The following is a 22940-nucleotide window of genomic DNA, read 5'->3' as shown; positions in this document are numbered from 1 at the left end:
CCTACTTACTCTTCTGTCCTTTATGTATTTATTAAATCGCTTTGGATTCCCCTTAACCCTATTTGCCAAAGTTATCTCATGTCCCCTTTTTGCCCTACTGATTTTCCTCATGAATACACTCCTACTGCCTTTATACTTTTTTGAGGATTCACTTGATCTTTGCTGTCTATACTTGGCAAATGCTTCCTTCTTTTTCTTAACCAAAACCTCAATTTCTATAGTCATCCAGTATTCCTACACCTACTAGCCTTGCCTTTTACCCTAACAGGAACATATTGTCTCCAGACTCTCGTTATGTCATTTTTAAAGGCTTCCCATTTTCAAGCATTCCCTTTACCTGTGAAGATCTGCCACCAATAAACTTTTGAAAGTTCTTGCCTAAAAGCATCAAAATTGACCTTCTTCCAATTTAGAACTTAAACTTTTAGATTCAGTCAATCCTGTTCCATCACTATTTAAAAACTAATAGAATTATGGACGCTGGCCCCAAAGTGCTCCCCCACTGACATTTCAGTCACTTGCTCTGCCTTATTTTCCAAGAGTAGGTCAAGTCAAAGAAGATTACACTTAAACACTGTAACAGTTTCACATTTCAGTGTAATACATCAAATAACTTTTTCTTCTTAAAGCAGAAACACTTACATTCTAAGCAGGCCCTTGTAAAATGGCCTTGTGAAGAAGGCATCGAGCAGATACTGGTGGATAAGAGCAAGACCAAGGATTCGACCACTGAATCTGAACCTAAAATAAAAGCAGTTCCAAAATTTAATTCGCTTTTGGATAATTGTAATTTATATACTATCAGAGAGTTTTGTTTTATTAAAGCATCTTATATCATGTTTGAGACTACTGACTTGTATACTAGCAATATGTAGACTGCTGCACCGACAACATGAGAAAACACGTGTTGATTTAGTGGCTGCTACTTTCGTTGCCCTGATCTTAAAATCTGAAATTCCTTTTTTAAGTATTTGATATCTCACTCTTCCTTTAAGGTATTATACTCAATACTCAAATTGATCAGTTTTTGTATTGATGTAAATTAAAACCTTTGTTAAAATATTTTGAAAGGTAATATCCTGGCAATTTCAACTTGGATTTTATTTATTAAGTTTATAGTTCAATTACAAAAGATCCCTCAGCAAAGATATTAAACTCAAAGGTTTGGATTATAATAGATCATCTTATGATCAATTCTAGAAAATAAAATAATGCACATCTTAAATAAACTGCGAACTATGAGCAAGTTTCATTCCCTATGTGGCAAAAATTTCACAGATAAAAACATCGTCTTTGAAAAATACACGATCACATCCTTTGTGAGCAAGGCAGTGAGTCTCACGAAGATTGCTGTTAGAATTTGGCAATATTTCTATTGACGTAAAAGAAAATTAAAAGGCAGAAAGTTTTCAATAGGCAGCATGAAATACAGTAAATATTGCTGGTAATCTTGAAAATGGGTAGTGTTCACTGCAGAGGCAACATGTTCTTATGATCTTATGAGATTATAGACCAGCAAAATCCTGGTAGCAATTATATGAGTTCAGTTTCCTCTACTAAAGACAATGAAGCAGGTTCCTGCATTGATCATGAACCTAAATCAAGTCAATCAAGATGATAGCAAATTTGGGCTTCAAAAGCTTACAGATAAGAATGGCAACCAGGACAAATCCCTAACAGGTTTGTGTCACCGTAGTAAAAATAATGGAATGAGTCAGTTCCTGCAAGAGAAAAAGATTACTAGTCGGAATCAGGGAAGCCTGTTCATTGATGGATGACAGCAGGTTTTTTTAATTTAATTCGAGAGATGTTGGTCATTGTTAGCAAGGCTCTTTGTTGCTCTTCACCAGTTGCCCTGGTGGCTCAGCCATTTTAATGGACTGGTAAAAAAAAAATCATCATTTTGATGTGAGACTGAGATCACATCCAGGTCACACTGGCTAAGAACAGCAGGTTTTCTTCCCATTAGGACACTTGTGGATCTGTTTTAAAGAATCAAGCAGCTTCAGTAATTCTTGCTAATGTCAGGTTTTACTTTTTATATATACTGGAATTAATTTCTCAAGACAGAAATTTAACTCAGTCTCCCCATATGTCTGAATTACTAGTGCTGGTACCAAGTATGTTTCTGTTGTTGTCTGATGGCCTGGGAGTTGTCAGATGTAACCTACAACAACATAGGAATTTAGGTGCATATTTCACTTGATTAAAGCATCAAAAATATTGTTATATTTTTATTTATGCAAAAATATTTTTATTCTTTCCAGAACAAAAAATACTGTGTTTTCTTCATAGTCAACTTTCTTAATATTGGAAGCTGCATAAGGGGAGAGGAGCTGTTAGTTATGCCTTCCTCCAATCACTGTTTTAGGGCCGGATGTTGCAGAATACTATGGCTGTCAATCAGGAGGATTCATATTGGAAAATCTCTGAGAAGGACATCAGTGAACTGGGAAATGGTCAAATTTGTTGTTTAAGATGGACAAACATCTTAACTTCACTTGGGTTAAAGTTTCAAAGAACCTAGCTTCTGAATTTTAAGAAAAACAAATAATGCTGATTTTCAGACTGGCATTGTAGACATGATAGAAAATCACTGTGCAACACTGACTCCATTCTATAGTTAGTATAGCACTTCTGCCTCTCTTGATATATCCTTTCACTGCATTAATCTTTCAATCATGCAGTATTCTGGTGCCATCCAGTGGCCACAGGTAATGTTTCTATTCTTCAAGTGCTGCAGTTTCATGTGGATCCACTTTTAGAGCAGTGCAACAGTGCTGAGTTAAATCCAAGAAAAGATGCTCCTGCCATATAAGCTTACAAGCATTTGCAGAAACCTACTTATAATGTTCAAAACACCAATGAATGTTTTGGTACTAGTAGACACCTAAATCGCCTATTGTTTTTAAATATTGATACTTAAAAACAGACCAGCTCATCAACTATCCATAGAACTATTTAAAAATTACAAGGAAACATGCCATTAGATCCAAATTATATATCAGTGTTTAAGCTTCACAGAGCCAGTTGTCCTTAGGATGGCACAGTGTGGCATGGTGGCTCAGTGGTTAGCACTGCTACCACATAGCACCAGGGACCTGGGTTCGATTCCAGCCTCAGGCGACTGTCTGTGCAGAGTTTGCACATTCTCCCTGTGTCTGTGTGGGTTTCTTCCAGATGCTCTGGTTTCCTCCCAAAATCCAAAGATGTGCAGGTTAGGTGAACTGGCCGTGCTAAGTTGCCCATAGTGTTCAGGGATGTGTTGGTTAGGTGCATGAGTCATGGGTAAATGTAGGGGAATTAGTTTGAGTGGAATGCTCTTCAGAGGGTCGATGAGGATTTGTTGGCCTGAAGGACCTGTTTCCACACTGTAGGGATTCGAATTATTCACTCTGTTCCATATCACTGTTTCCTCATCCACCCAGCCATTCTATTGCTGGACATTGAGACAGTTACTGCTTGAGATGAGAAATGGAAATTAATTCCTTCACTGGACAATGTGTAATGAAGTTTCGTTTGCACTCAGTTCCAAGCCCTTTAGACTAAAATCAAATGCCAGGAAAAACACAAAGGGTTTAAAAACAGATTAGAGATGTGATCATTTTCACAAGTAAAGAGTCTTCCATTTCATTGGTGGTGACTCCAATTTGGGCAGGCAGCTCTTTCACCAAACTACATCAGCAGCTCCTGCATCTGATCCTCTTGTTGGCCCACCAGCCTTGGGAACCTGCCAGCCATTCTACATCTTGCAGAGTTCATGGAGGCAGCCATTTAATTGTTTCCAGGCTCTGCCACCAGCCTTCCCCAGCTCTTAAACCTGGAATCTTGGCCAGCATTGAGATGAGGACCCTGGAATGAAAATCCAGCCTACTGACACCAAAAGGGAGAACTAATTTCTGACCCTCACGTCTCTAAAATCAAAGAATTTTACTGTTCAAAAAGGAGGTTATTTGTATTATTGTATTGTGCTGTTTCACTGAAAGAAATGCATTTAGTTAAATCCTAAACCTTTGAAATGTGTCCAATCATTCCCTCTTTAAAAGCCACTATATTAAAACAGAATTCAGCCAAACCATCACATTGTTCTTTTGGAAAAGTAAATGTTTGCTTTCTCGTGGTGAATTGAATGGTGTCACACCACCAGACATTTTATTATCATGAGGTACAGTGGCTAGCTCGCAACCTTCCCAAAACAACCCTGGCCCAGTCCCCATTACACAAGCAGTAGGAGGGGGCATCTACTGGACCACCGTCTCTGAGGCCTATTACTGTTCTTAAGTGGCCAATTACTGTTCATTTGGGCCCTCAGTCCACCTGTATTACCGGGCACCGGCAGGCAGCAAGAGTAAGGAGGTTGTTTTTTTATTGCAATTGGTTAAAAAATAGGAAAGAGGAGCACATCATTTGGGGCAGAGGTGACTGCTACATGTGCATCAGGGGCACCCCCAAAATGGTGCTTCTCTGTGTGTCTCTTGACTGGCCTCCAAAACCTATCCCCTCCCTGGGTTTCTGAAAACTTTCCCACTAGAATGTGCAAAGATAAGGTAAATAGCAAAGGACTTTTCCCTAGGGCACAGGAGTCCAAAACTACAGGGCATAGATTTAAGGTAAGAGGATAAAGAAAGGACCCAAGGGGCAACTTTTTCGCACAAAGGGTAGTTCAAATGGGAAATGAACTGCCAGATGAAGTGGTAGATGCAGGTACAGTTACAACATTTAAAAGACATTTGGACAGGGACATGAATAGGAAAAGTTTACAGGGATATGGGCCAAATGCAAGCAAATAGGACTAGATTAATTGTGAAACTTGGTCAGCATGGACGAGTTGGACAAAAGGGTCTGTTTCCGTGCTGTATGACTCTATGACTTTAGATTAGATTACTTACAGTGTGGAAACAGGCCCTTCGGCCCAACAAGTCCACACCGCCCCACCGAAGCGTAACCCACCCATACCCCTACATCTACATTTACCCCTTACCTAACACTATGGGCAATTTAGCATGGCCAATTCACCTGGCCTGCACATCTTTGGACTGTGGGAGGAAACCGGAGCACCCGGAGGAAACCCACGCAGACACAGGGAGAACGTGCAAACTCCACACAGTCAGTCGCCTGAGGCGGGAATTGAACCCGGGTCTCAGGCGCTGTGAGGCAGCAGTGCTAACCACTGTGCCACTGTGCCGCCCACTTAACTGGGTCCATGATCCATCCTCAATCTTTGTAGGTTGCCTTGCAAGCCCAGCACCATCCACAACCAAATTTAGTGCTGTTCAAGTGAGGCGACAGATAATCAAGCCTTGTTAAAGCAGCCCAGAATATGTAAGGAATGCGGGCAGCCTTTTTTGAAGTCAGTCAGTTTGGGAGCTCAAAGTATTGCCTCTCTAACCAGCAGGAAGAGTTTTTGCCAACTTGGCTGATTCAGATTTCAGGAGTATAGCTATTACTTTTCTGATTAAGTGAAGTAGCTTTTATGTTCAGGTTGGAGACAGTCCTAATTTGCTGTAAAATCCACCTGAATCTCAAGTGCAAACATTTAAATTTCTTGTCTAAACTCAACTGAATAATCAATCACTCCAAGTGTAAATTCCAGCAGCTCAAGGGTGAGTGACTTTGGAGAGGAAAATTAAGTGCAATAAGTGCAATTACCAAGACAGAAACAGAAACAATGACACAACAAGGTGGCAAAATTCATAGAGCTTGTGAAGAATTTGAACTCATCAGCAGCCTTTCCAATACTGAAGACCAGGGGATTAAGAAACAGCGTGTCAAGACAGAGGGGAATGACTTTATAATTACAGGAATCAGTCTGCAGACAAGTCAAGTTACCAGATCTTGAAAAGATGATCAATAAGGTTCAATTTCAAAGTTTTTAATCCACTACCACTGGTCATCCCTGAGGTGATCAAGTGAGTATTTCAGATTAAAATGCATTGAACATTTAAAATAATTAATTTTTATTTCCTTATATCTCTGGATTTAACTCCTCCAAAATGTTATTAAATACACTAACTTTCTCTTAGGTTCTGCATTTTTACATAATGCCTAGAAAATGTTTTGGAGTTCATTTTTAATTTGAAAAATTCATCAGAAATCCTGAAAATAGTCATAAAAGTGCTTACCATTCATGATGATTGTCTACAAATGCAGACATGGGGCTGATTTGCACTGTATAAGTGTCATTAGCAGAATATTCAAACAAACCATAATATGGATTGAAGAGTTCTCTAGATACCAGGAAAAAGAACTCTCGAGAAGGACCACTATAATCCAACCTAAAAGAAGAAACATAATTCACCACTTTGTACCTAGTGACGCAAATATTTGAAGTAATTACTTTCATAACATCAGATGCTTTCCTTTGTTTTTCATCACTAGGAATGTAAATCAGCAGTTTCTTATTTCTTGTCAATCACTCTGTAATAAGGTATTCATTTATTATAAACCAAAAGGTAGAATACATGTAACACTGAACCTCCTTTAGCCTCAACAATTAAATCACACATTTGAATACTAAGGCTTTCGGGACTGAACTTAAGTATTATTGAATGATCAGAATTAAGATAAAACAATGTAATGGTAACTGAGGTGATCTAAATGAATACAATGTTTCAAACAGAAGAAGGAAAATTTACTGAGGAAATGTACTTATAATAAACAGTCAATAAAGAGGTGGAAGGAATTAAAGGAATTGTATTACTGCAAATGTTTAGTTATATTTAATACCAATGACATACTGTGTTCTTGAAAACAAAAACCTTTAACCCATCAGAAGTTACATGCCAATAAAATTACATTTAAAACTTCTTATTTGACTGACTGCTGTACTTCCTAACAAAAATAATTTTGGACAATCTATAAACAGACAGCACGTATATTGTACAACAGACTGAAGAATGCCAGTAATTTGCTTTTCAATTCCTTCTGTTCTAGTTATCCATCATGCCATAGCATGTACTGAGGATGCGGTGTATAATGTCACCAAAACAATCAGTTAACTTGTGAAAAAAATGAGACACCAATGGCTGGAATTTCCAGAAAGAGACCAGAAAATCAAGACAGGAAAATGTTTGCTTTGACAGACCTGTCTCTGTGAAAATGACGTTTTTTTCATTATTTTACCACACCAAGGAAGTGTGGGCAGAATGGACTCAGACCTGACACATCCAGAGGCAGTTTAAAGGTGCCAATGGAAACGTGTAAGTGCCATGGCAGGCTAGTTGGAAGATCTGGCTGGGTTCTGTGGGACTTCTAACTCGTTGTATTAAAGGCTGTTGGGTCCACTGGTCCTCATGACCCACCTACCATCTGTGGCCCTCCTATGGCCTCTCCATGGTCCTTGATATCCCTCTTTGTCCACTCATACCCTCCATGCCCCAGCATGCTATCCCAGAATCTTCCATAGCCAATCACATAGTAGCCACTACGGACAGAGCTCAGGATGACTTTGAAATACACAATGAACATAAGCAGATTTCTAAAATGCTCTCATCTCATTCAAATACTCCAAACTGTAACAAAAAAACTCTTAAAAAAAAATTTAAAACCCTTCAAGAGGTCCACCCTAATAAAAACAAACATTCTTTTCATTAACTACATCAAAATGCTAAAAGCAAGTGGCTCTAGACTTTTGAAACTCTGTCAAGAATTCATCATGGTTTCGGAAATAATATCAATTTGCAATTCACAAACAATGAAACCTATTGAAATTGCAAAAACAGACAACTAAGACTTTTAAACTGTACCAGATGGCTTATTAATTGACAGATTTCACAAGCAGGTGGGAACTTCTAATTTCTAACCAACAGCTTCTGAAAGATTTTTCAACCTATTTTAAAGCCCTCTGGACATTTAGATCCCTTTGTATTATTACAATTATCTCAAGCACAGTAGTAAAAATACATCCAACCTTTAAACTAGAATTTAATGACTGTAACAGAAAGAACAGTCTTTTTTTGCGTGTGTGTTTCAAAGACTGTAAATGAAATAATAGACGAAATTCCCTACAGTGTGGAAACAGGTCCTTCAACCCAAGATTCCACACCAACCCTCTGAAGAGTAACCCAACCAGACCCATTCCCCTACCCAAATTCACCCCTGACACTACAGGCAATTTAGCATAGCCAAATCACCTGACCTGCACATCTTTGGATTGTGGGAGGAAACCGGAGCACCCAGAGGAAATCCACACAGACACAGGGAGAATGTGTAAACTCCACTCAGACAGTCATCCAAGGCTGGAATCGAACCCGGGTCCCTGGTGTTGTGAGCCACCGTGCAACCCATAATGAAGGGACATGTTTGTTGTTTCCCTACTTGGAACTGAATTCCCCAATGTTCATGCCCCTTTTAAGAGCCTGTGAACCACACCCACTTACGAAAGGGACCCAGTTCCATTAAATTTGAGATGGGGTTTTAGCCTGCCCACCCTCACAAGGGATCCAGCAAGGGTGGACATGTCACATGGGGATTAATTGCACATACCCTTATTAGGTGCTAGTGAAAATTGTCAGAGATGGAATGCAGGCAGAAATCCTGGAATCCTGCCCATCATATATAAAGCTCCCAGGTCATCCTGACTTAGTAAAATCTGAGCCAGAGGGTCATTTGGTACTATGTATAATTTATCACACCACTAAAAGCCCACTTTTACCTGACTATGCCAGCACAATGTTTTTCAGACATGATTAATGGTTTACAAGTGGATAAATGGACGACTTCTTTCTGTTACATGGATTTCAATGCTGAGTGCATCAGTCTTGGTGCAACATAACCTGTATTGGAATAGAGTAACCCATGCAGCAACTAATGAATTTCCAGGTTTAACTGTGTACTTGGAAACTCTAGAAGTTGCTGTTGAATTTCCTCCATAACATAAGACAAGTCCATTAGCCTCATTGTATATTGTCAGAAGAAATCCAAGCCATTGGAAAATGTATCCTACACACTTTGTGGAAATTAAAGCTAAATTTAAATACCAGACTGCAGTTAAATACATAATTTATTCAACAGTAGAACCCACAATCAATGCATGTGTAATGTCACTTCTTGTGTGTTTCTTTATGCAATTCATTTGAGTTTTTCAACCCGTTGGTCCAAAGCAAGTACTCCACCCTAGAAACATAGATATTAACTTTACCTTGGTGGTAAAGAAAAGAAATATTTATTTGTTTTCTTCAGAATGACTTGTACTATGGTCCCACAGAACTATTAACTGCTCAATTTGACACCCATTGAATTAAAGCCACTCTAGATATTTTAGAATCTAATACCAGTTCGGTAAGAAGAGACAGTATTGCTATTCACTCTCAAACAGTTACAAATCTATGCAGAATACTCTCCAGCTTTTTTTAAAACACTGGTTGATGTGCTGCTCCAATGTGTTCTGCTTTTATTTTAGGCTTCAGTAAGCATGGATATTTTCACCAAAGTCACTTCCTCTGATCTCCCCTCTTTCACCTCAGAGGTTTGTGACTGTTCCCACCTGGAAGCGACAGCTCTTTGTTCTTATGCATGATGTGCAGATGATCAAATAGATCAAATAGTTGTGCACTTCCAAACATGTGTCTTCAAAATCAACTGGTTTGAGATTCATATGGTTTACAAAGGAGGAGCCCCCATTCCTTGTGTTCAGCAAAGACTTGTGCCCAGCCATGGGGCAGCATGGTGGCTCAGTGGTTAGCATTGCTGCCTCACAGTGTCACGGACGCAGGTTCGATTCCAGCCTTGGGTGATTGTCCGTGTGGAGTTTGTACATTCTCCCCATGCCCATGTGGGTTTCCTCTGGGTCCTCTGGTTTCCTCCCACAGTCCAAAGGTGTGCAGGTCAGGTGGATTGGCCATGTTAAATTGCCCCATAGTGTACAGACTAGATGGGTTAACTATGGGGATAGGGTGAGGTGATCTTCAGAGGGTTGGTGCAGACTTGGTGGGCTGACTGGTCTCTATCTGCACTGTAGGGATTCTATGATCTGCATATAGAACATAGAACATAGAACAATACAGCACAGAACAGGCCCTTCGGCCCACGATGTTGTGCCGAACTTCTAACCTAGATTAAGCACCCATCCATGTACCTATCCAAATGCCGCTTAAAGGTCGCCAATGAATCTGACTCTACCACTCCCTCGGGCAGCGCATTCCATGCCCCCACCACTCTCTGGGTAAAGAACCCACCCCTGACATCTCCCCTATACCTTCCACCCTTCACCTTAAATTTATGTCCCCTTGTAACACTCTGTTGTACCCGGGGGAAAAGTTTCTGACTGTCTACTCTATCTATTCCTCTGATCATCTTATAAACCTCTATCAAGTCACCCCTCATCCTTCGCCGTTCCAACGAGAAAAGGCCGAGAACTCTCAACCTATCCTCGTACGACCTACTCTCCATTCCAGGCAACATCCTGGTAAATCTTCTCTGCACCCTCTCCAAAGCTTCCACATCTTTCCTAAAGTGAGGCGACCAGAACTGCACACAGTACTCCAAATGTGGCCTAACCAAAGTCCTGTACAGCTGCAACATCACCTCACGACTCTTGAATTCAATCCCTCTGCTAATGAAAGATAATACTCCATAGGCCTTCTTACAAACTCTATCCACCTGAGTGGCAACCTTCAAAGATCTATGTACATAGACCCCAAGATCCCTCTGTTCCTCCACCTGACCAAGAACCCTACCATTAAACCTGTATTCCGCATTCTTATTTGTTCTTCCAAAATGGACAACCTCACACTTGGCAGGGTTGAACTCCATCTGCCACTCCTCAGCCCAGCTCTGCATCATATCTAAGTCCCTCTGCAGCCGACAACAGCCCTCCTCACTGTCCACAACTCCACCTATCTTTGTATCATCTGCAATGACTAAGGGTGCTTACACTGTAAGAAAAGCAAGTCTCTTTTCCATACAATCTACAGCAATACAGGTTTGCTCAAGTGTTTTTATTTTTAATTAACTTTCAATGCAAATACAATTGATGAAGTTATTGCATTCTATTTTTTAAAAATGTAGGTATGCCCATTTAAAAAATAACAAAACACAATAACAAAATAACAATTATTAATGAACTAGGAATGTGTACAGATCCAGTTAGATCTTGGATGTTTAGTTTGAGGTAACCAGTTTACATCAGTCCAATGAGATGAGAATATTTCTTTAATCTTCAACCAACTAGGAACTTTGTCATAGAACAGTGAAAAGGAAATTGAGCATGAATTTGTAGGTAGTTTTAAGAGATGCATTTACAGTATTATTTAGTCTCAAAGTGGTCTCAGAGAGAAAGAATTAGTATGTCACGACAGATTTGTAGTGTGTTCAGTATGGTTTCCTTATCAATATGGTGCTACTCCAACAAGGAAGGAAGCACCAATTAACATGGTCTTGAAGTGGAGCAAGTGGACAACCTACCACTAGGGACAGTGAGCAGAAAATAAATCAGTTCAATCTAAAACAAATGTGATTAATAGAAGAGCTTAAGACATAGGATAAGAACATTTAGAGCAAGGTGAAAAACAGCTTTACCCAAAATGAATATAAAGAAAATCAACAAATGCAGTATGAATCAGAAATGAGAAATATTAAAACAGAAAATAGTAAAGGTACCAAACAAGTATAGTTGAGTAAGAAAAGAAAATTATTGAGTTTTTAATGAACGAATCAGGCAAGTAAACTAAGTCTCAGTGTAAAATAAACCTCACATACTGTACTTTGTCAATCTAAGATTCCCCATTGTGTAGGACTGCAAGGGAGCACTAATTTGTTCTTGCTATTGTTTTGAAACCAGCATCAATTTGCATATTACCATAAGGTAGTGTCATTTTATTAGTGCTGGGTAGAGGAAACTTTGTTATGAGAGTACTTGATTGCTGTTATGTAAAAATACATATGATAGGTAGAACTGGTTAAGAAGTTTTTATTCACAATCAATTTTATTTCTACAACAATTAACATACTTGGGATTGTTTGGCTGGACTTTTATACCTTCTTCAACATCCCCCAGAAGTAGGTGTAAATTTGGGTACCATGGAAGTGATGCTGCGCCTACTACCCAGGAGAAAGTGAGGACTGCAGATGCTGGAGATCAGAGCTGAAAAATTGTTGCTGGAAAAGCACAGCAGGTCAGGCAGCATCAAAGGAGCAGGAGAATCAACGTTCCAGGCATAAGCCCTTCTTCAGGAGCTTATGTCTGAAACGTCGATTCTCCTGCTCCTTGGATACTGCCTGACCTGCTGTGCTTTTTCTGCGCCTACTATCTGCCAAGCTGCAACTTCCCAAACGGAATGGCAAACTTTCCCCCATCCCTCATCCTCTTTGTGGGAGCCTGCTAGCCTAGCCCTGGTAAACCTCCAGCTTTATTATGGCCAGGACCAAGCCAAGTGCACGATGACTCTACTTTTGGTGTTCGACTAGTTCTGGCAGAGCCTCCATTCTCAGTGGTGTTGCTGGGACTAGAATGTTACTGCTCATTTAATTAGCCAGCAACTGTCAGAATTGGGACCTCCCCCCATAATATGGACAGAGGTTTTGCTAATTAATAGTGCAACTTCAAAAAGGGCAAGGGCAGCAAAAACGTGGAATATAACCACCTGCAAATTCCTCTCCAAGGCAGACACCATCCTAACCTGGAAATATATATCACTGGCCTTTCACAGTCAATGGGTCAAAATTTGAGAACTCACTTCTTAATAGCATGGTGGGCATATCTGCTCCACATGGAGTGCAGCAGTTGACGATGACTGCTTACCATCACCTTCTCAAAGGCAATTAAGGATGGACAATAAATGCTGGCCCAGCCAACAATACCCACATTCTGTGAAAGAATTTTTTTTAAATGCTACTGCTGTGTGACCCAGCGAAATAGACATAGCTAACCTTTATATTGCAGCCAGAGTACTGACTCCACATAAATTCCCAGCATATAAACACATTATTGATTTACTCACATACTCACCCTTCCTCCCCAACAAACGTAACATAAAGCTTATTTCTTTGGAGATCTTTCCTGGAACAGCCCATAATCTGATTGAACGCATCTTCAAGCAAGTGATCTCTTCTGATGATCAACCTGAATTGCACAGAATTATCAAAATAAATCAGTTTGTTTTTGAGTAAGAGCAAAACCAGCACAAACCATATACATCTAAATTTCAAATAAGGATGGCATATATCCTATGGCAGCGTAATGTTCCAGAGCTAGGTGTGTTGCAGCAAAGAACAGGTCACAGATTCATTACTGCAGCATTCAACAAATGTTCATTTCTGTTCTCCGCTTCACAACTACTTGAACCCAGTTGTTTACAAGAGAGAGGTTCGGAGAAAAATACTGAATGAAGGATACCTTACACAATACTTCCAGGCAACCGTCAATCTAATATCAGGGTGAAATCATGGGAGCAAATCACCTAACCACCTCTCAGGACAGTATAGTCAATAAGTGAAGGTTACACAAGGCATCAGAATGCCTGCATCCCCAATTTAACATAGGAATGTTTTATATTAAGCACTGTTGAAATTTATTGGCTGAAATGTCTGTTTCCTTCAAGCATAATATGACAACTACTTATATTCATATAGCATCATTAACATAGTGAAACATCCCAAGACACTTCACAAATGCATATAAAACAAAGGACAACATCAAGTTAACTAAGGAGACACTGGGTCAGATGTACAAAAGCTTGGTCAATGAGATAGATTTTAAGATGCGTCTTAAAAAAGGAAAACATTTTCTAAATGGTGGAGTGTTGTAAAGAGGGCATTCCATAGCTTAGGATGTAAGCATCAGAAGGCATAAACACCAGTGGTGGAGTAATTACACTGAGGCACGCATAAGAAAAATGCAGACTTCTCACAAGTTTGTACCCTGAGGAGATCACAGAGATCAGACTGGGCAAGACCAGGAAAGGATGGCTAAACAATGATGAGAATTTTAAATTCAACGTGTTGTGACCAGGAGCCTGTGTGCGTCAGCAAGAACAATGGTGCACTGGAGTCATCAGTGACAGCTACACCTTGCGAGTACAGAAAAAAACTTCTATTACATTACATACATTTCTGAATAGTCCTAAAAATACAAATGTTAATACAATCATTTCTCAGCATTCCCCTTAATGACTCACTTTAACTTTCCTGGTCCTTGTCCATAACCTTTTGTTTCCAACTTCCTGTAGAAGTTTCTGAGTTTAGCTTCAAAGTCCCTCTTATATGGAGCTGGAGCTCGAGCATTGGCACGTTGGGTTCCTGCAAACAGCAATATTTATAATTTGGCAAAGGAAACTCTTTCTCCTCAAGCAAACAAAATTGATTTTATCATAATATGTGAACCATTATTAATATGCAGCAGCAAGTTTAATAACAAATATAAGGAAAGCACTTCCCATTGCATTTTCTACAAAGTTGTAACACCCAGAGGATCACATCTAATTCACTTAAATTGGCTTCTTGTCAAGACTCCAGCTCAAAATATCAACCTACCTTTCACTGTCAGAGAGAGAAAAATTACATACATTTCCAACATCTTCTAATATACTTGTGATTTTTGATTAGATTAGATTCCCCACAGTGTGGAAACAGGCCCTTCGGCCCAACGAGTCCACATCGACCCTCTGAAGAGCAACCCACCCAGACCAATGCACCTAACACTATGGGCAATTCAGCATAGCCAATTCATCTCACCTGCACATCTTTGGACTGTGGGAGGAACCAGAGCAAACCCACACAGACATGGGGAGAATGTCTGTGTGGAGTTTGCACAGTCACCCAAGGCTAGAATTGAACCAGGTCCCTGGCGCTGTGAGGCAGCAGTGCTAACCACTGAGCCACCATGTCACCTCACTGTCAGATAGAGAAAAATTACACACATTTCCAACACCTTCTAATATACTTGTGATTTTTCTAATGTATCATTGGTTCTGAATAAGAATACAAGAGAATGTTCCATAACAAAGAAGGAATTTAGTCTCTTTAGATTAGATTAGATTACTTACAGTGTGGAAACAGGCCCTTCGGCCCAACAAGTCCACACCGCCCCGCCAAAGCGTAACCCACCCATACCCCTACATCTACATTTACACCTTACCTAACACTACGGGCAATTTAGCATGGCCAATTCACCTGACCTGCACATCTTTGGACTGTGGGAGGAAACCGGAGCACCCGGAGGAAACCCACGCAGACACGGGGAGAACGTGCAAACTCCACACAGTCAGTCGCCTGAGGCGGGATTCTAACCTAACAACTGAGCAAGACACAGATGACTCGATTCATCTATAAATTGTGTTTGTGACAAGAAATATACAGAGGGCAGGTCTTAGATCAGCGAAGAAAATCTGATTAAATGGCTTTGATTAATTTTAATCTTATTTCCCAGTGTGCCTTAGAATTGATTCCACAACCACTGTTTAAATATCGTATATGAAGATAAATTTTATGTTTCTTCACACATTAACAAAAACCAAAACCCAGGCAGCACAATCAAACGTGTACTTCCCAGGTGAGAAAGGTTTAGATACATTATTCAAAATAAAATATAAATGGAAATAGCAACCCTAATAGGGCCTACCTAAAAGCATTTTGTAGAAAAGCACAGTCTTAAAACTCTCAACTTACTTTCACTTCAAGTTTCAAACACTGCAGTGGATCAAAGCCAATCTTTAATTAACAATGTAAACCTATTCATGTGTAGCTGACAAGTGGGAGACCCTCATTTTATTCATAACACACAGAAATAACATTATGAGGACAGATTTCACATTTTAGTTAATCTTCTAATCCTCTTCAAGTAGCTTGCAATATCACCAGATTCCATTCATTCTCCTATTTAATTAACTTCAGAAAAGTATCAGTATTAATGTCATGAGCACAGGTAATTAATATATAGAGCTCAATGACTCATGACTAATTAAGATTTCTTATTGCTTAATTCCTTAGATTGCAATTTTTACCATCTCTTGGAATTTTTCCCTCCAAATCCCTCATATCTCTCCTCTTTTATTTGATTGGTTTTCCCTTTGAATTTTTACAGTTTATTTCTTTAGAATTTATGTAACAGTTTTGGCTTAAACACAAATAAGCAAGTTAATAAGCATGGGTGAGGTATTATTAAAAGATTATCAGTGCTATTACAAAATACCAACATGGAAATATTGTTCTTGCTTTTACATTCTATTACAGTTTCTCATTCTAATCATTACACGGTCAGATGATGTGTCATTTACCTGGGGAGTTCTGAGGTGATGACACAGGGGAACCACGTGGAGATTGGCAATAAGTAGGATGAAGTAAGGCGTGTGGTGGCACATAGGACATAATCTCATCTTCAAACAAACTGCCCATGATAGAAACCAAAACATAAATAATTATTTTTAAAATGTCAACTTCTCTTACATTATTTATATCGTTTACATTAGTATCATCCTTTCTCACAAAGTTAAATTTTCAGTCTACTGTTGTCATGCATCACTACATTTCTACTTTAAGCTTAATATGATAGTTCATATTAATTTGGAATCAGGTAATAAATAAGTCTCAAATTCAGAGGAGGCAAGAGGTGATTGTTTGATATCCTAGGCCAAACTTATTCCTCAATCAGTACCATCAACAACTTATTATCTGGTCATGTCTATCATTGCTATTTTTGGAACTTGCTATGCACAGATCATTTGCTACATTACGTCAGTGGCTACAATTCTACAAGAAAAGTTAACTGGCGGTGACAAACTAAGGTTATGAAAGGTGCTATAGAAAATAATATTCTTCCAATTTTTCACATAATTTAAAAAATTATTTGTTGATATCTTCATTTTTAATGTGATAACTATAGATAGTAATGGGAACAATATTCACCACCAAGGGATCTAAAACTTAATATTGACTCGTTAGAAAAGGTAAAATTGGCATGCGAGATATATAACACTTTTTTACTGAAACACAACTCTCTTATGTCTAAGAGAATAGCAAGGCAAATGAAACATTTGTTTAATTTCCTAACATTATTACACTGGTGAATAGACTCTCTAACATCAAATCATGTTGACCCGTTAATGTTAATCTTGCTTCACATATCTCCTGTGCCTCACTCTGTCTAAGCACTCTATAATCTATATATCCTTGCTTACTACAACCTGCTTGAACTGCTCACAAACAAAGCTTTTCACTGTACTTAAGTACACATGGCAATAAATCAAATCAAATCAAATACAATTTGCCTTTCTGTGCAAAGCTATCAGCTATAATAACAGAAATAAAACATACTAAAATGAAAATTAACGATTAATTTATGTAATTAGGATTTGCTACTGTGTACTATACATGAACAAAACCAAAGTATAAATCATGGTCTGTGTGAGATATTATTTATCATTCACATTGCTCAAGACACACTGATCCAAATGGGATGTAAGAAGAGTTACTTGTTTCATTTTTTTAGTTGTAAAGAGAAAATAACATTTGTTTAATTGGCAGAATTTTCAGAATTCAAAGCACTGATTAGAAAATATGCAGTTATGTTCACTCTCCTCATCAATAATGGTGTTTAACATTGAATGTAGTTTGCTGGAACTTTAAATGGGGAGGTGCACACCTGTGGAATATTCCAAATGCACAAACATCTCTTGCCTTATTAAATAGCTGTCCAACTTCTGGTTAAAAATAAATAAGCTGTGCTGCTGCCAAAAGAAGACTTGCGATATTTTGGATTTTGCCTTTTAGAGACACAGAGTTATACAGCACGGAAATAGACCCTCCTGCCCAACTCGTCCATGCCAACCAGGTTTCCTGAACCAAACTGGTCCCATTTGCCTGAATGTGCCTCATATCCTTCTAAACATTTCCTATCTATGTACCTGTCCAAATATGTTCTCAATGTCATAATTGTGTTCCTCTCTATTACTTCCTCTAGCAGCTTGTTGCCTATATGCACCGCTGTCTGCATGAAAAATTTTTAAATCTTTCTCCTCTCACCTTAAACCTATCCCTTTAGTTTTGGACTCCCCTACCTTAGATCTTAGCTATTCATCTTATCTATGACCCCCATAATTTTATAAGCTTCTTATGCTCCAGGGAAAAAGTCCCAGCCGATCCAAGCTCTCCTTATAACTCAAACCCCCCAGTCTTCTTGTAAATATTTCTTGCATTCTTTCCTGTTTAATAACATCCTTCCTACAGCAGGGTGACCAGAATTGTACATACTACTTTAAATATGGTCTTACAACTGTCTTGTACAGCTATAACATGATGCCTTAACTCCTATGCTCAATGCTCTGACTAATACCTTCTTCTGTCTACCTGTGACTCCACTTTCAAGGAACTATGTACCTGTACCCCTAGGTTTCTCTGTTTGACAACATTCCCCAGGGCCCTACAGTTAATTGTGTAAGTACTGACCTAGTTTGTCTTGCCAAAATGCAACACCTCACATTTATCTAAATTCCATCTGCCATTCCACAGTTGATCAAGATCCCATTGTGTTTTTGGATAACCTTCTTCACTGTGCATTATACCATCGATTTTGGTGTCATCCATGAACGTACTAACCATATCTCCTACATTTCATCCAAATCATTTATATAAAATGACAAATAACAGTGGACCCAACATCAATCCTTGTTGCGTGCTGCAGGCCACCAGTCTGAACAACCACCCTCTACTACCACCCTCCATCTCCTACCTTCAAGCCAATTTTGTAAACAATTGGTTAGCTCTCCGAGACTCATGTAATCTAAACTTACGAACAATTCTACCAGGCGGAACCTTGTCAAAGGTCTTGCTAAAGTCCACGCAGACAACGTCTATTTCTGTGCCTTCATCACCTTCTTGGTCACCTCTTCAAAAAACTAAATCAAGTTTGTGAGACACAATTTCCCATGACCAAAGCCATGCTGACTATCCTTAATCAGTCCTTGCCTTTCCAAATGCATGTGGATTCTGTCTCTCAGAATACCCTCCAACAACTTACCCAACACTGACATCAGGCTCACGAAGCTAAAGTTCCCTGGCTTTTCCTTACAGTCTTTCTTAAATAATGGCACAATATTAGCTGCCCTCAGTCTTCTGGCATCTCATCTGTAGCTATCGATGATACAGAAATCTCGATTTGGGGCCCCGCAGGTTCTTCCCTAGCTTCCCACGATGTCCTGGGATACACATGGTCAGGTCCTGGAGATTTATCTACCTTTATGACTTTTAGGACTTCGAGCACCTATTCTTTTTCAATACAAAGTCAAATCAATATCACCTACTCTCAATTAACTCTGAAGCTGTCCTAGTTCACTCTTAAAGGGATATGCATTTCTAACATCGACTCTTTTCTGCTTTAAATCTGCCAAAATTACTCCTGTCCTTAAAACTCCAACCTGGACCCCAGTGACGTTGCAAATGAATATCCCATCAAATAGTAACTAGGGAGTTAGGAGAAGGAGTAATCCCATTTAGCTGTTTGAGCTTGCTTCCCCATTCCGTAAAATCATGGCTGATCGTGGTCTCAATCCCTCTGTCTGTCTGCCGTAATCTTTGACTCTCTTGACAACAAAATCAATCTAACTCAACTTTGATTAAATTCAATAACCCAGCCTCCACTATTTACTGGGGAAGAGAATTCCACAGACTAATGATACTCTGAGAGAAAAGAGCTTCTATTCAACACTGCCTCAAAAATGAAACCTTTTATTCTTAAACTATGTTGCCCAATTTTCATCTCCAACAAGGGGCATCATTCTCTCAGCATGCACCCTGCTAGGACCCCTCAGGATTGTACATATTTCAATAAGATCATCTCTCATTCTTCTGCATTCCAATAGAAATTCTAACTTGTTCAAACATTCTTCAAAACATAAGCTCTTCATCGCAGGAATGAATTGAGTGAACCTTTTTTGAAAAACTCCTTATGCAATTTTATTCTTGTCCAAATAAGGAGACCATAACTGTATACATCACTCTACATGTCATTTTACCAAAGCCCTGCTTAGCTGCAATAGTATTTCCCCTGCTTTTATTTTATGCTCCACTTGTAATAAACACAACACCTCATGCGCCTTCCTAATCACTTGCTATACTTGCAAATTAACAAACAAACTCCAAATTCCCTTTTCTCGCTGAAGTGTGTTTGGCTCCCAAATCCATACTGATTTTCAGGAAGCCCATGTTTGAATCCCTCCAATCAGATTTGTGATCTGTCACTGTACTGGAATGGCTCTTATGAAAGGAACAAATGAAATCGTATGTAACTATGACAAAGAGATAGGCCCCGCTGGACTTCCTGCACAACACTCCTACATGTCTCGCCATAGCTCCTATAAGATTCTGCCCATAGTAAACAAAACGTAGTTTATTACATTTCGACAACCATTCGAAGAAGTGGTGTAGATTATTAAAGAGGCTGTTAGGAAAACCTAGTCTTGGGCAACAATTCAATGCATCTTTTAACTAAGTTTCAGGCATCAAGGTGAGATTCTTACTAAGCGGTGGTGAGTTGGCTATTAAGGGGATTATTGCTTGTCATCAGCCTTGAACTGCAGATCTCACCTCATTAACACACAGCTTTCTATTGTGCTATCCACCACAAGCAAACTAGAAGCAGAGAGTGCTCGATATAGAGATCAGACATGATGATTCCAGCTCTTCACTTTCTCCAAAAGATTTCCATGTTCTCGGGGCACATACCATAGTCATTGGCCATATGCTCACTCCACATCCATGTATGCTGGCATTCCACATGTTCTAACCTCTTGGTGTGGAAGGATATACTGGCACCATTTCTTTATTCATGTTTCCCCTGTGTTATTTGCAACAAGGTTAATTTACAGATTTTGTTTCATTGAACTCAAATTCTACCATCTGCCATGACAGGATTTGAACCCAGATCCCCAGAACATTATCTAGGTCTCTGGCTTAACAGTCCAGCAATAATACCACTAGGCCATTACCTCCTCTCAATAAATAAAGACAAATTGGTCTATGTGTCATTTGTGCAAAACAAATTGTTGAACAATCCATTCAGTAAAATGGATGTTATTGCCAGTGGCAACATTGGAAGGGAACAGTTGATTTTGCGATCCTTGGCGTTGCAGAGTGATTGAAATTCCTTTGTCCTGGTTTCTTTTGCCAGTGGCTGGCTGGCAGCACTCAGAATAAAGACAGAATATTTTTCCTTCCTTTGCCTTCAGTGTAGGGGTTTTTAATGGCTGCTCTCAAAGCTGTGACCTTCATAGCATACCAGTGCACACTGGGATGTCAGGCCACGAACCGACATAGACCAAAGTTAGAGTTCACTTCTAACTTGTGTCCCTGTGTATTTCTGAAAAGAGAAAATGTAAAAATGTCTCTCACACAGACTGCTGTCTTCTTTTGCCAGTATGTCTAATATAGTCATGGGGAATTACAATTCAGTGTTGCATTGCTCCCTTTTATGTCTATCCATTTGAAGCTTCCTTGACACCTTGTTAGGTATGACACAACAGGGTCACCCAACCCAGACATCCATTGCGTATACTTTGGCTGCAGATCTTCTTCTGAAAATCATATATTGGTATTAAAGATTAATATGGTCATAGGTTTAATATGGTCATACTGTCCATAGTATTGATAGAAACTGAGCCTTGGTTGAGAAAATACTGTCTACAGTCAACAGGAGCACAACTGTAAGATCCAGGGGTATTACACTTCATATTAAATGTATGTTACAAGCAACTCTCCAACACAAGGAATATCAAATTGTTGAAAAACTATATGTACCTCACAATCATGAATTCTCACTCCTGAGTAAAAAGTTGCACATTGATTTCAATCACATTCAATACGTGAAAGTTGTTAAACTACAAGAAGTCAAAGGTGGTAGAATATTTTATAGTGCTTGTTATGGACCACTCCTGACACCCTCAAAATATTTCAAGAAAGTAGCTCAGATTCTAACTTTGCTAGCTGTTTTAAGCAGGTGTAACACGGATAGTCTAGGAGTGATGGAGCTAACCCAATTACTTAGTTTTATATAAAATGGAATTCATTTGCAATATTACCGAACGAAACACAAATAAAAGAGAACGGAATATAGAACAACTTCAACTATCCGAAAACCCAACAGACTATCCTAACTTAATTATGCTGTTCCAAATTACTGCAACAATCCTGATAAATGTCCCTTGGCAAAAAAAGTAAAATCAAACACAGGGTCTTACAGGAGAGAGAGATATGGCAGAGATATTCAGCATGGAACTCCTTGTTCCAAGTAGCTGTTTCTTGGACCAGCAGCCTCGCTGACTGACTGCCTGCTTTCAGTGAACAGACAGACTGCTAAAAATCAAACCAAACCAAACCTGAGCTGAGAGAATTGGCCACTTCACTTTCATTACACAAGTGTGTTTTTTTTAACTCGAAAGCCTTCTCTCTAAGGCAGTATCTGCAAGTTTTAATCAAGTTCACCCTATAACCCTTCAATCTTAGACTTCCCAGAATCACTGCTTTTATGACCTCTTTGAAAATAAAAAGCCAAGGACAGCATGACCTTGTTAAAGGAACAACATCATCACAGGCTCCATCAACTTATGGTAGAATATAAATGATGAACAGAATCCCAGAGGTCAGCTATGTTGGAATAAAGGAAATATTGGATTTATATCCCTTCATGGGATCTGGACATTGTTGGCCATCCTTAATTGACCTTGAACTGGTTGATTTGCTAGGTCATTTCAGAGGACAGTTAAGAATGAACCACAATGCTGTTGAGCTGGATTCACACCTAGACCAGGTAAAAGGCAGCACATTTTCTTGTGTAAAGGACATCAACGAACCAGACTTGACCACACAGACCCATAGAGAACACATACCTAGAAGGTATTGGTGGCACCACAGACAACTCCATCGTCTGGTCTGAAAAACCAGAATAGCCAGAGCATTTGAAAATGCAAAAAAGCATGCATAACTGTTTAACCTTTCTCACTTCCAATAAAAGAATC

The 22940-nt window shown here is 39.2% G+C and overlaps 1 protein-coding gene across 2 annotated transcripts in view; it reads right to left on the bottom strand.

The window, feature by feature from the left end:
* Positions 1 to 22940, bottom strand: part of hecw2b (HECT, C2 and WW domain containing E3 ubiquitin protein ligase 2b) — a 338435-nt gene that overhangs the window by 58516 nt on the left and 256979 nt on the right. For both annotated transcript variants that reach the window (XR_011961647.1, XM_072578957.1), the window contains exons 19-23: positions 16212 to 16321; positions 14115 to 14235; positions 12947 to 13060; positions 6123 to 6275; positions 643 to 741 (exon numbers count right to left, since the gene is read on the bottom strand). Coding sequence is in view for 1 of the 2 variants with exons in the window: in XM_072578957.1 (XP_072435058.1) it covers positions 643 to 741; positions 6123 to 6275; positions 12947 to 13060; positions 14115 to 14235; positions 16212 to 16321 (597 nt within the window). In the remaining variant the exon portion in view is untranslated. The remainder of the gene's footprint in view (positions 1 to 642; positions 742 to 6122; positions 6276 to 12946; positions 13061 to 14114; positions 14236 to 16211; positions 16322 to 22940) is intronic.

Source organism: Chiloscyllium punctatum, chromosome 10 (assembly GCF_047496795.1).
Source record: "Chiloscyllium punctatum isolate Juve2018m chromosome 10, sChiPun1.3, whole genome shotgun sequence".
NCBI lineage: Eukaryota > Metazoa > Chordata > Chondrichthyes > Orectolobiformes > Hemiscylliidae > Chiloscyllium > Chiloscyllium punctatum.
Note: the sequence above shows the minus strand (reverse complement) of the source record. Positions and strands in the feature narration are given on the sequence as shown.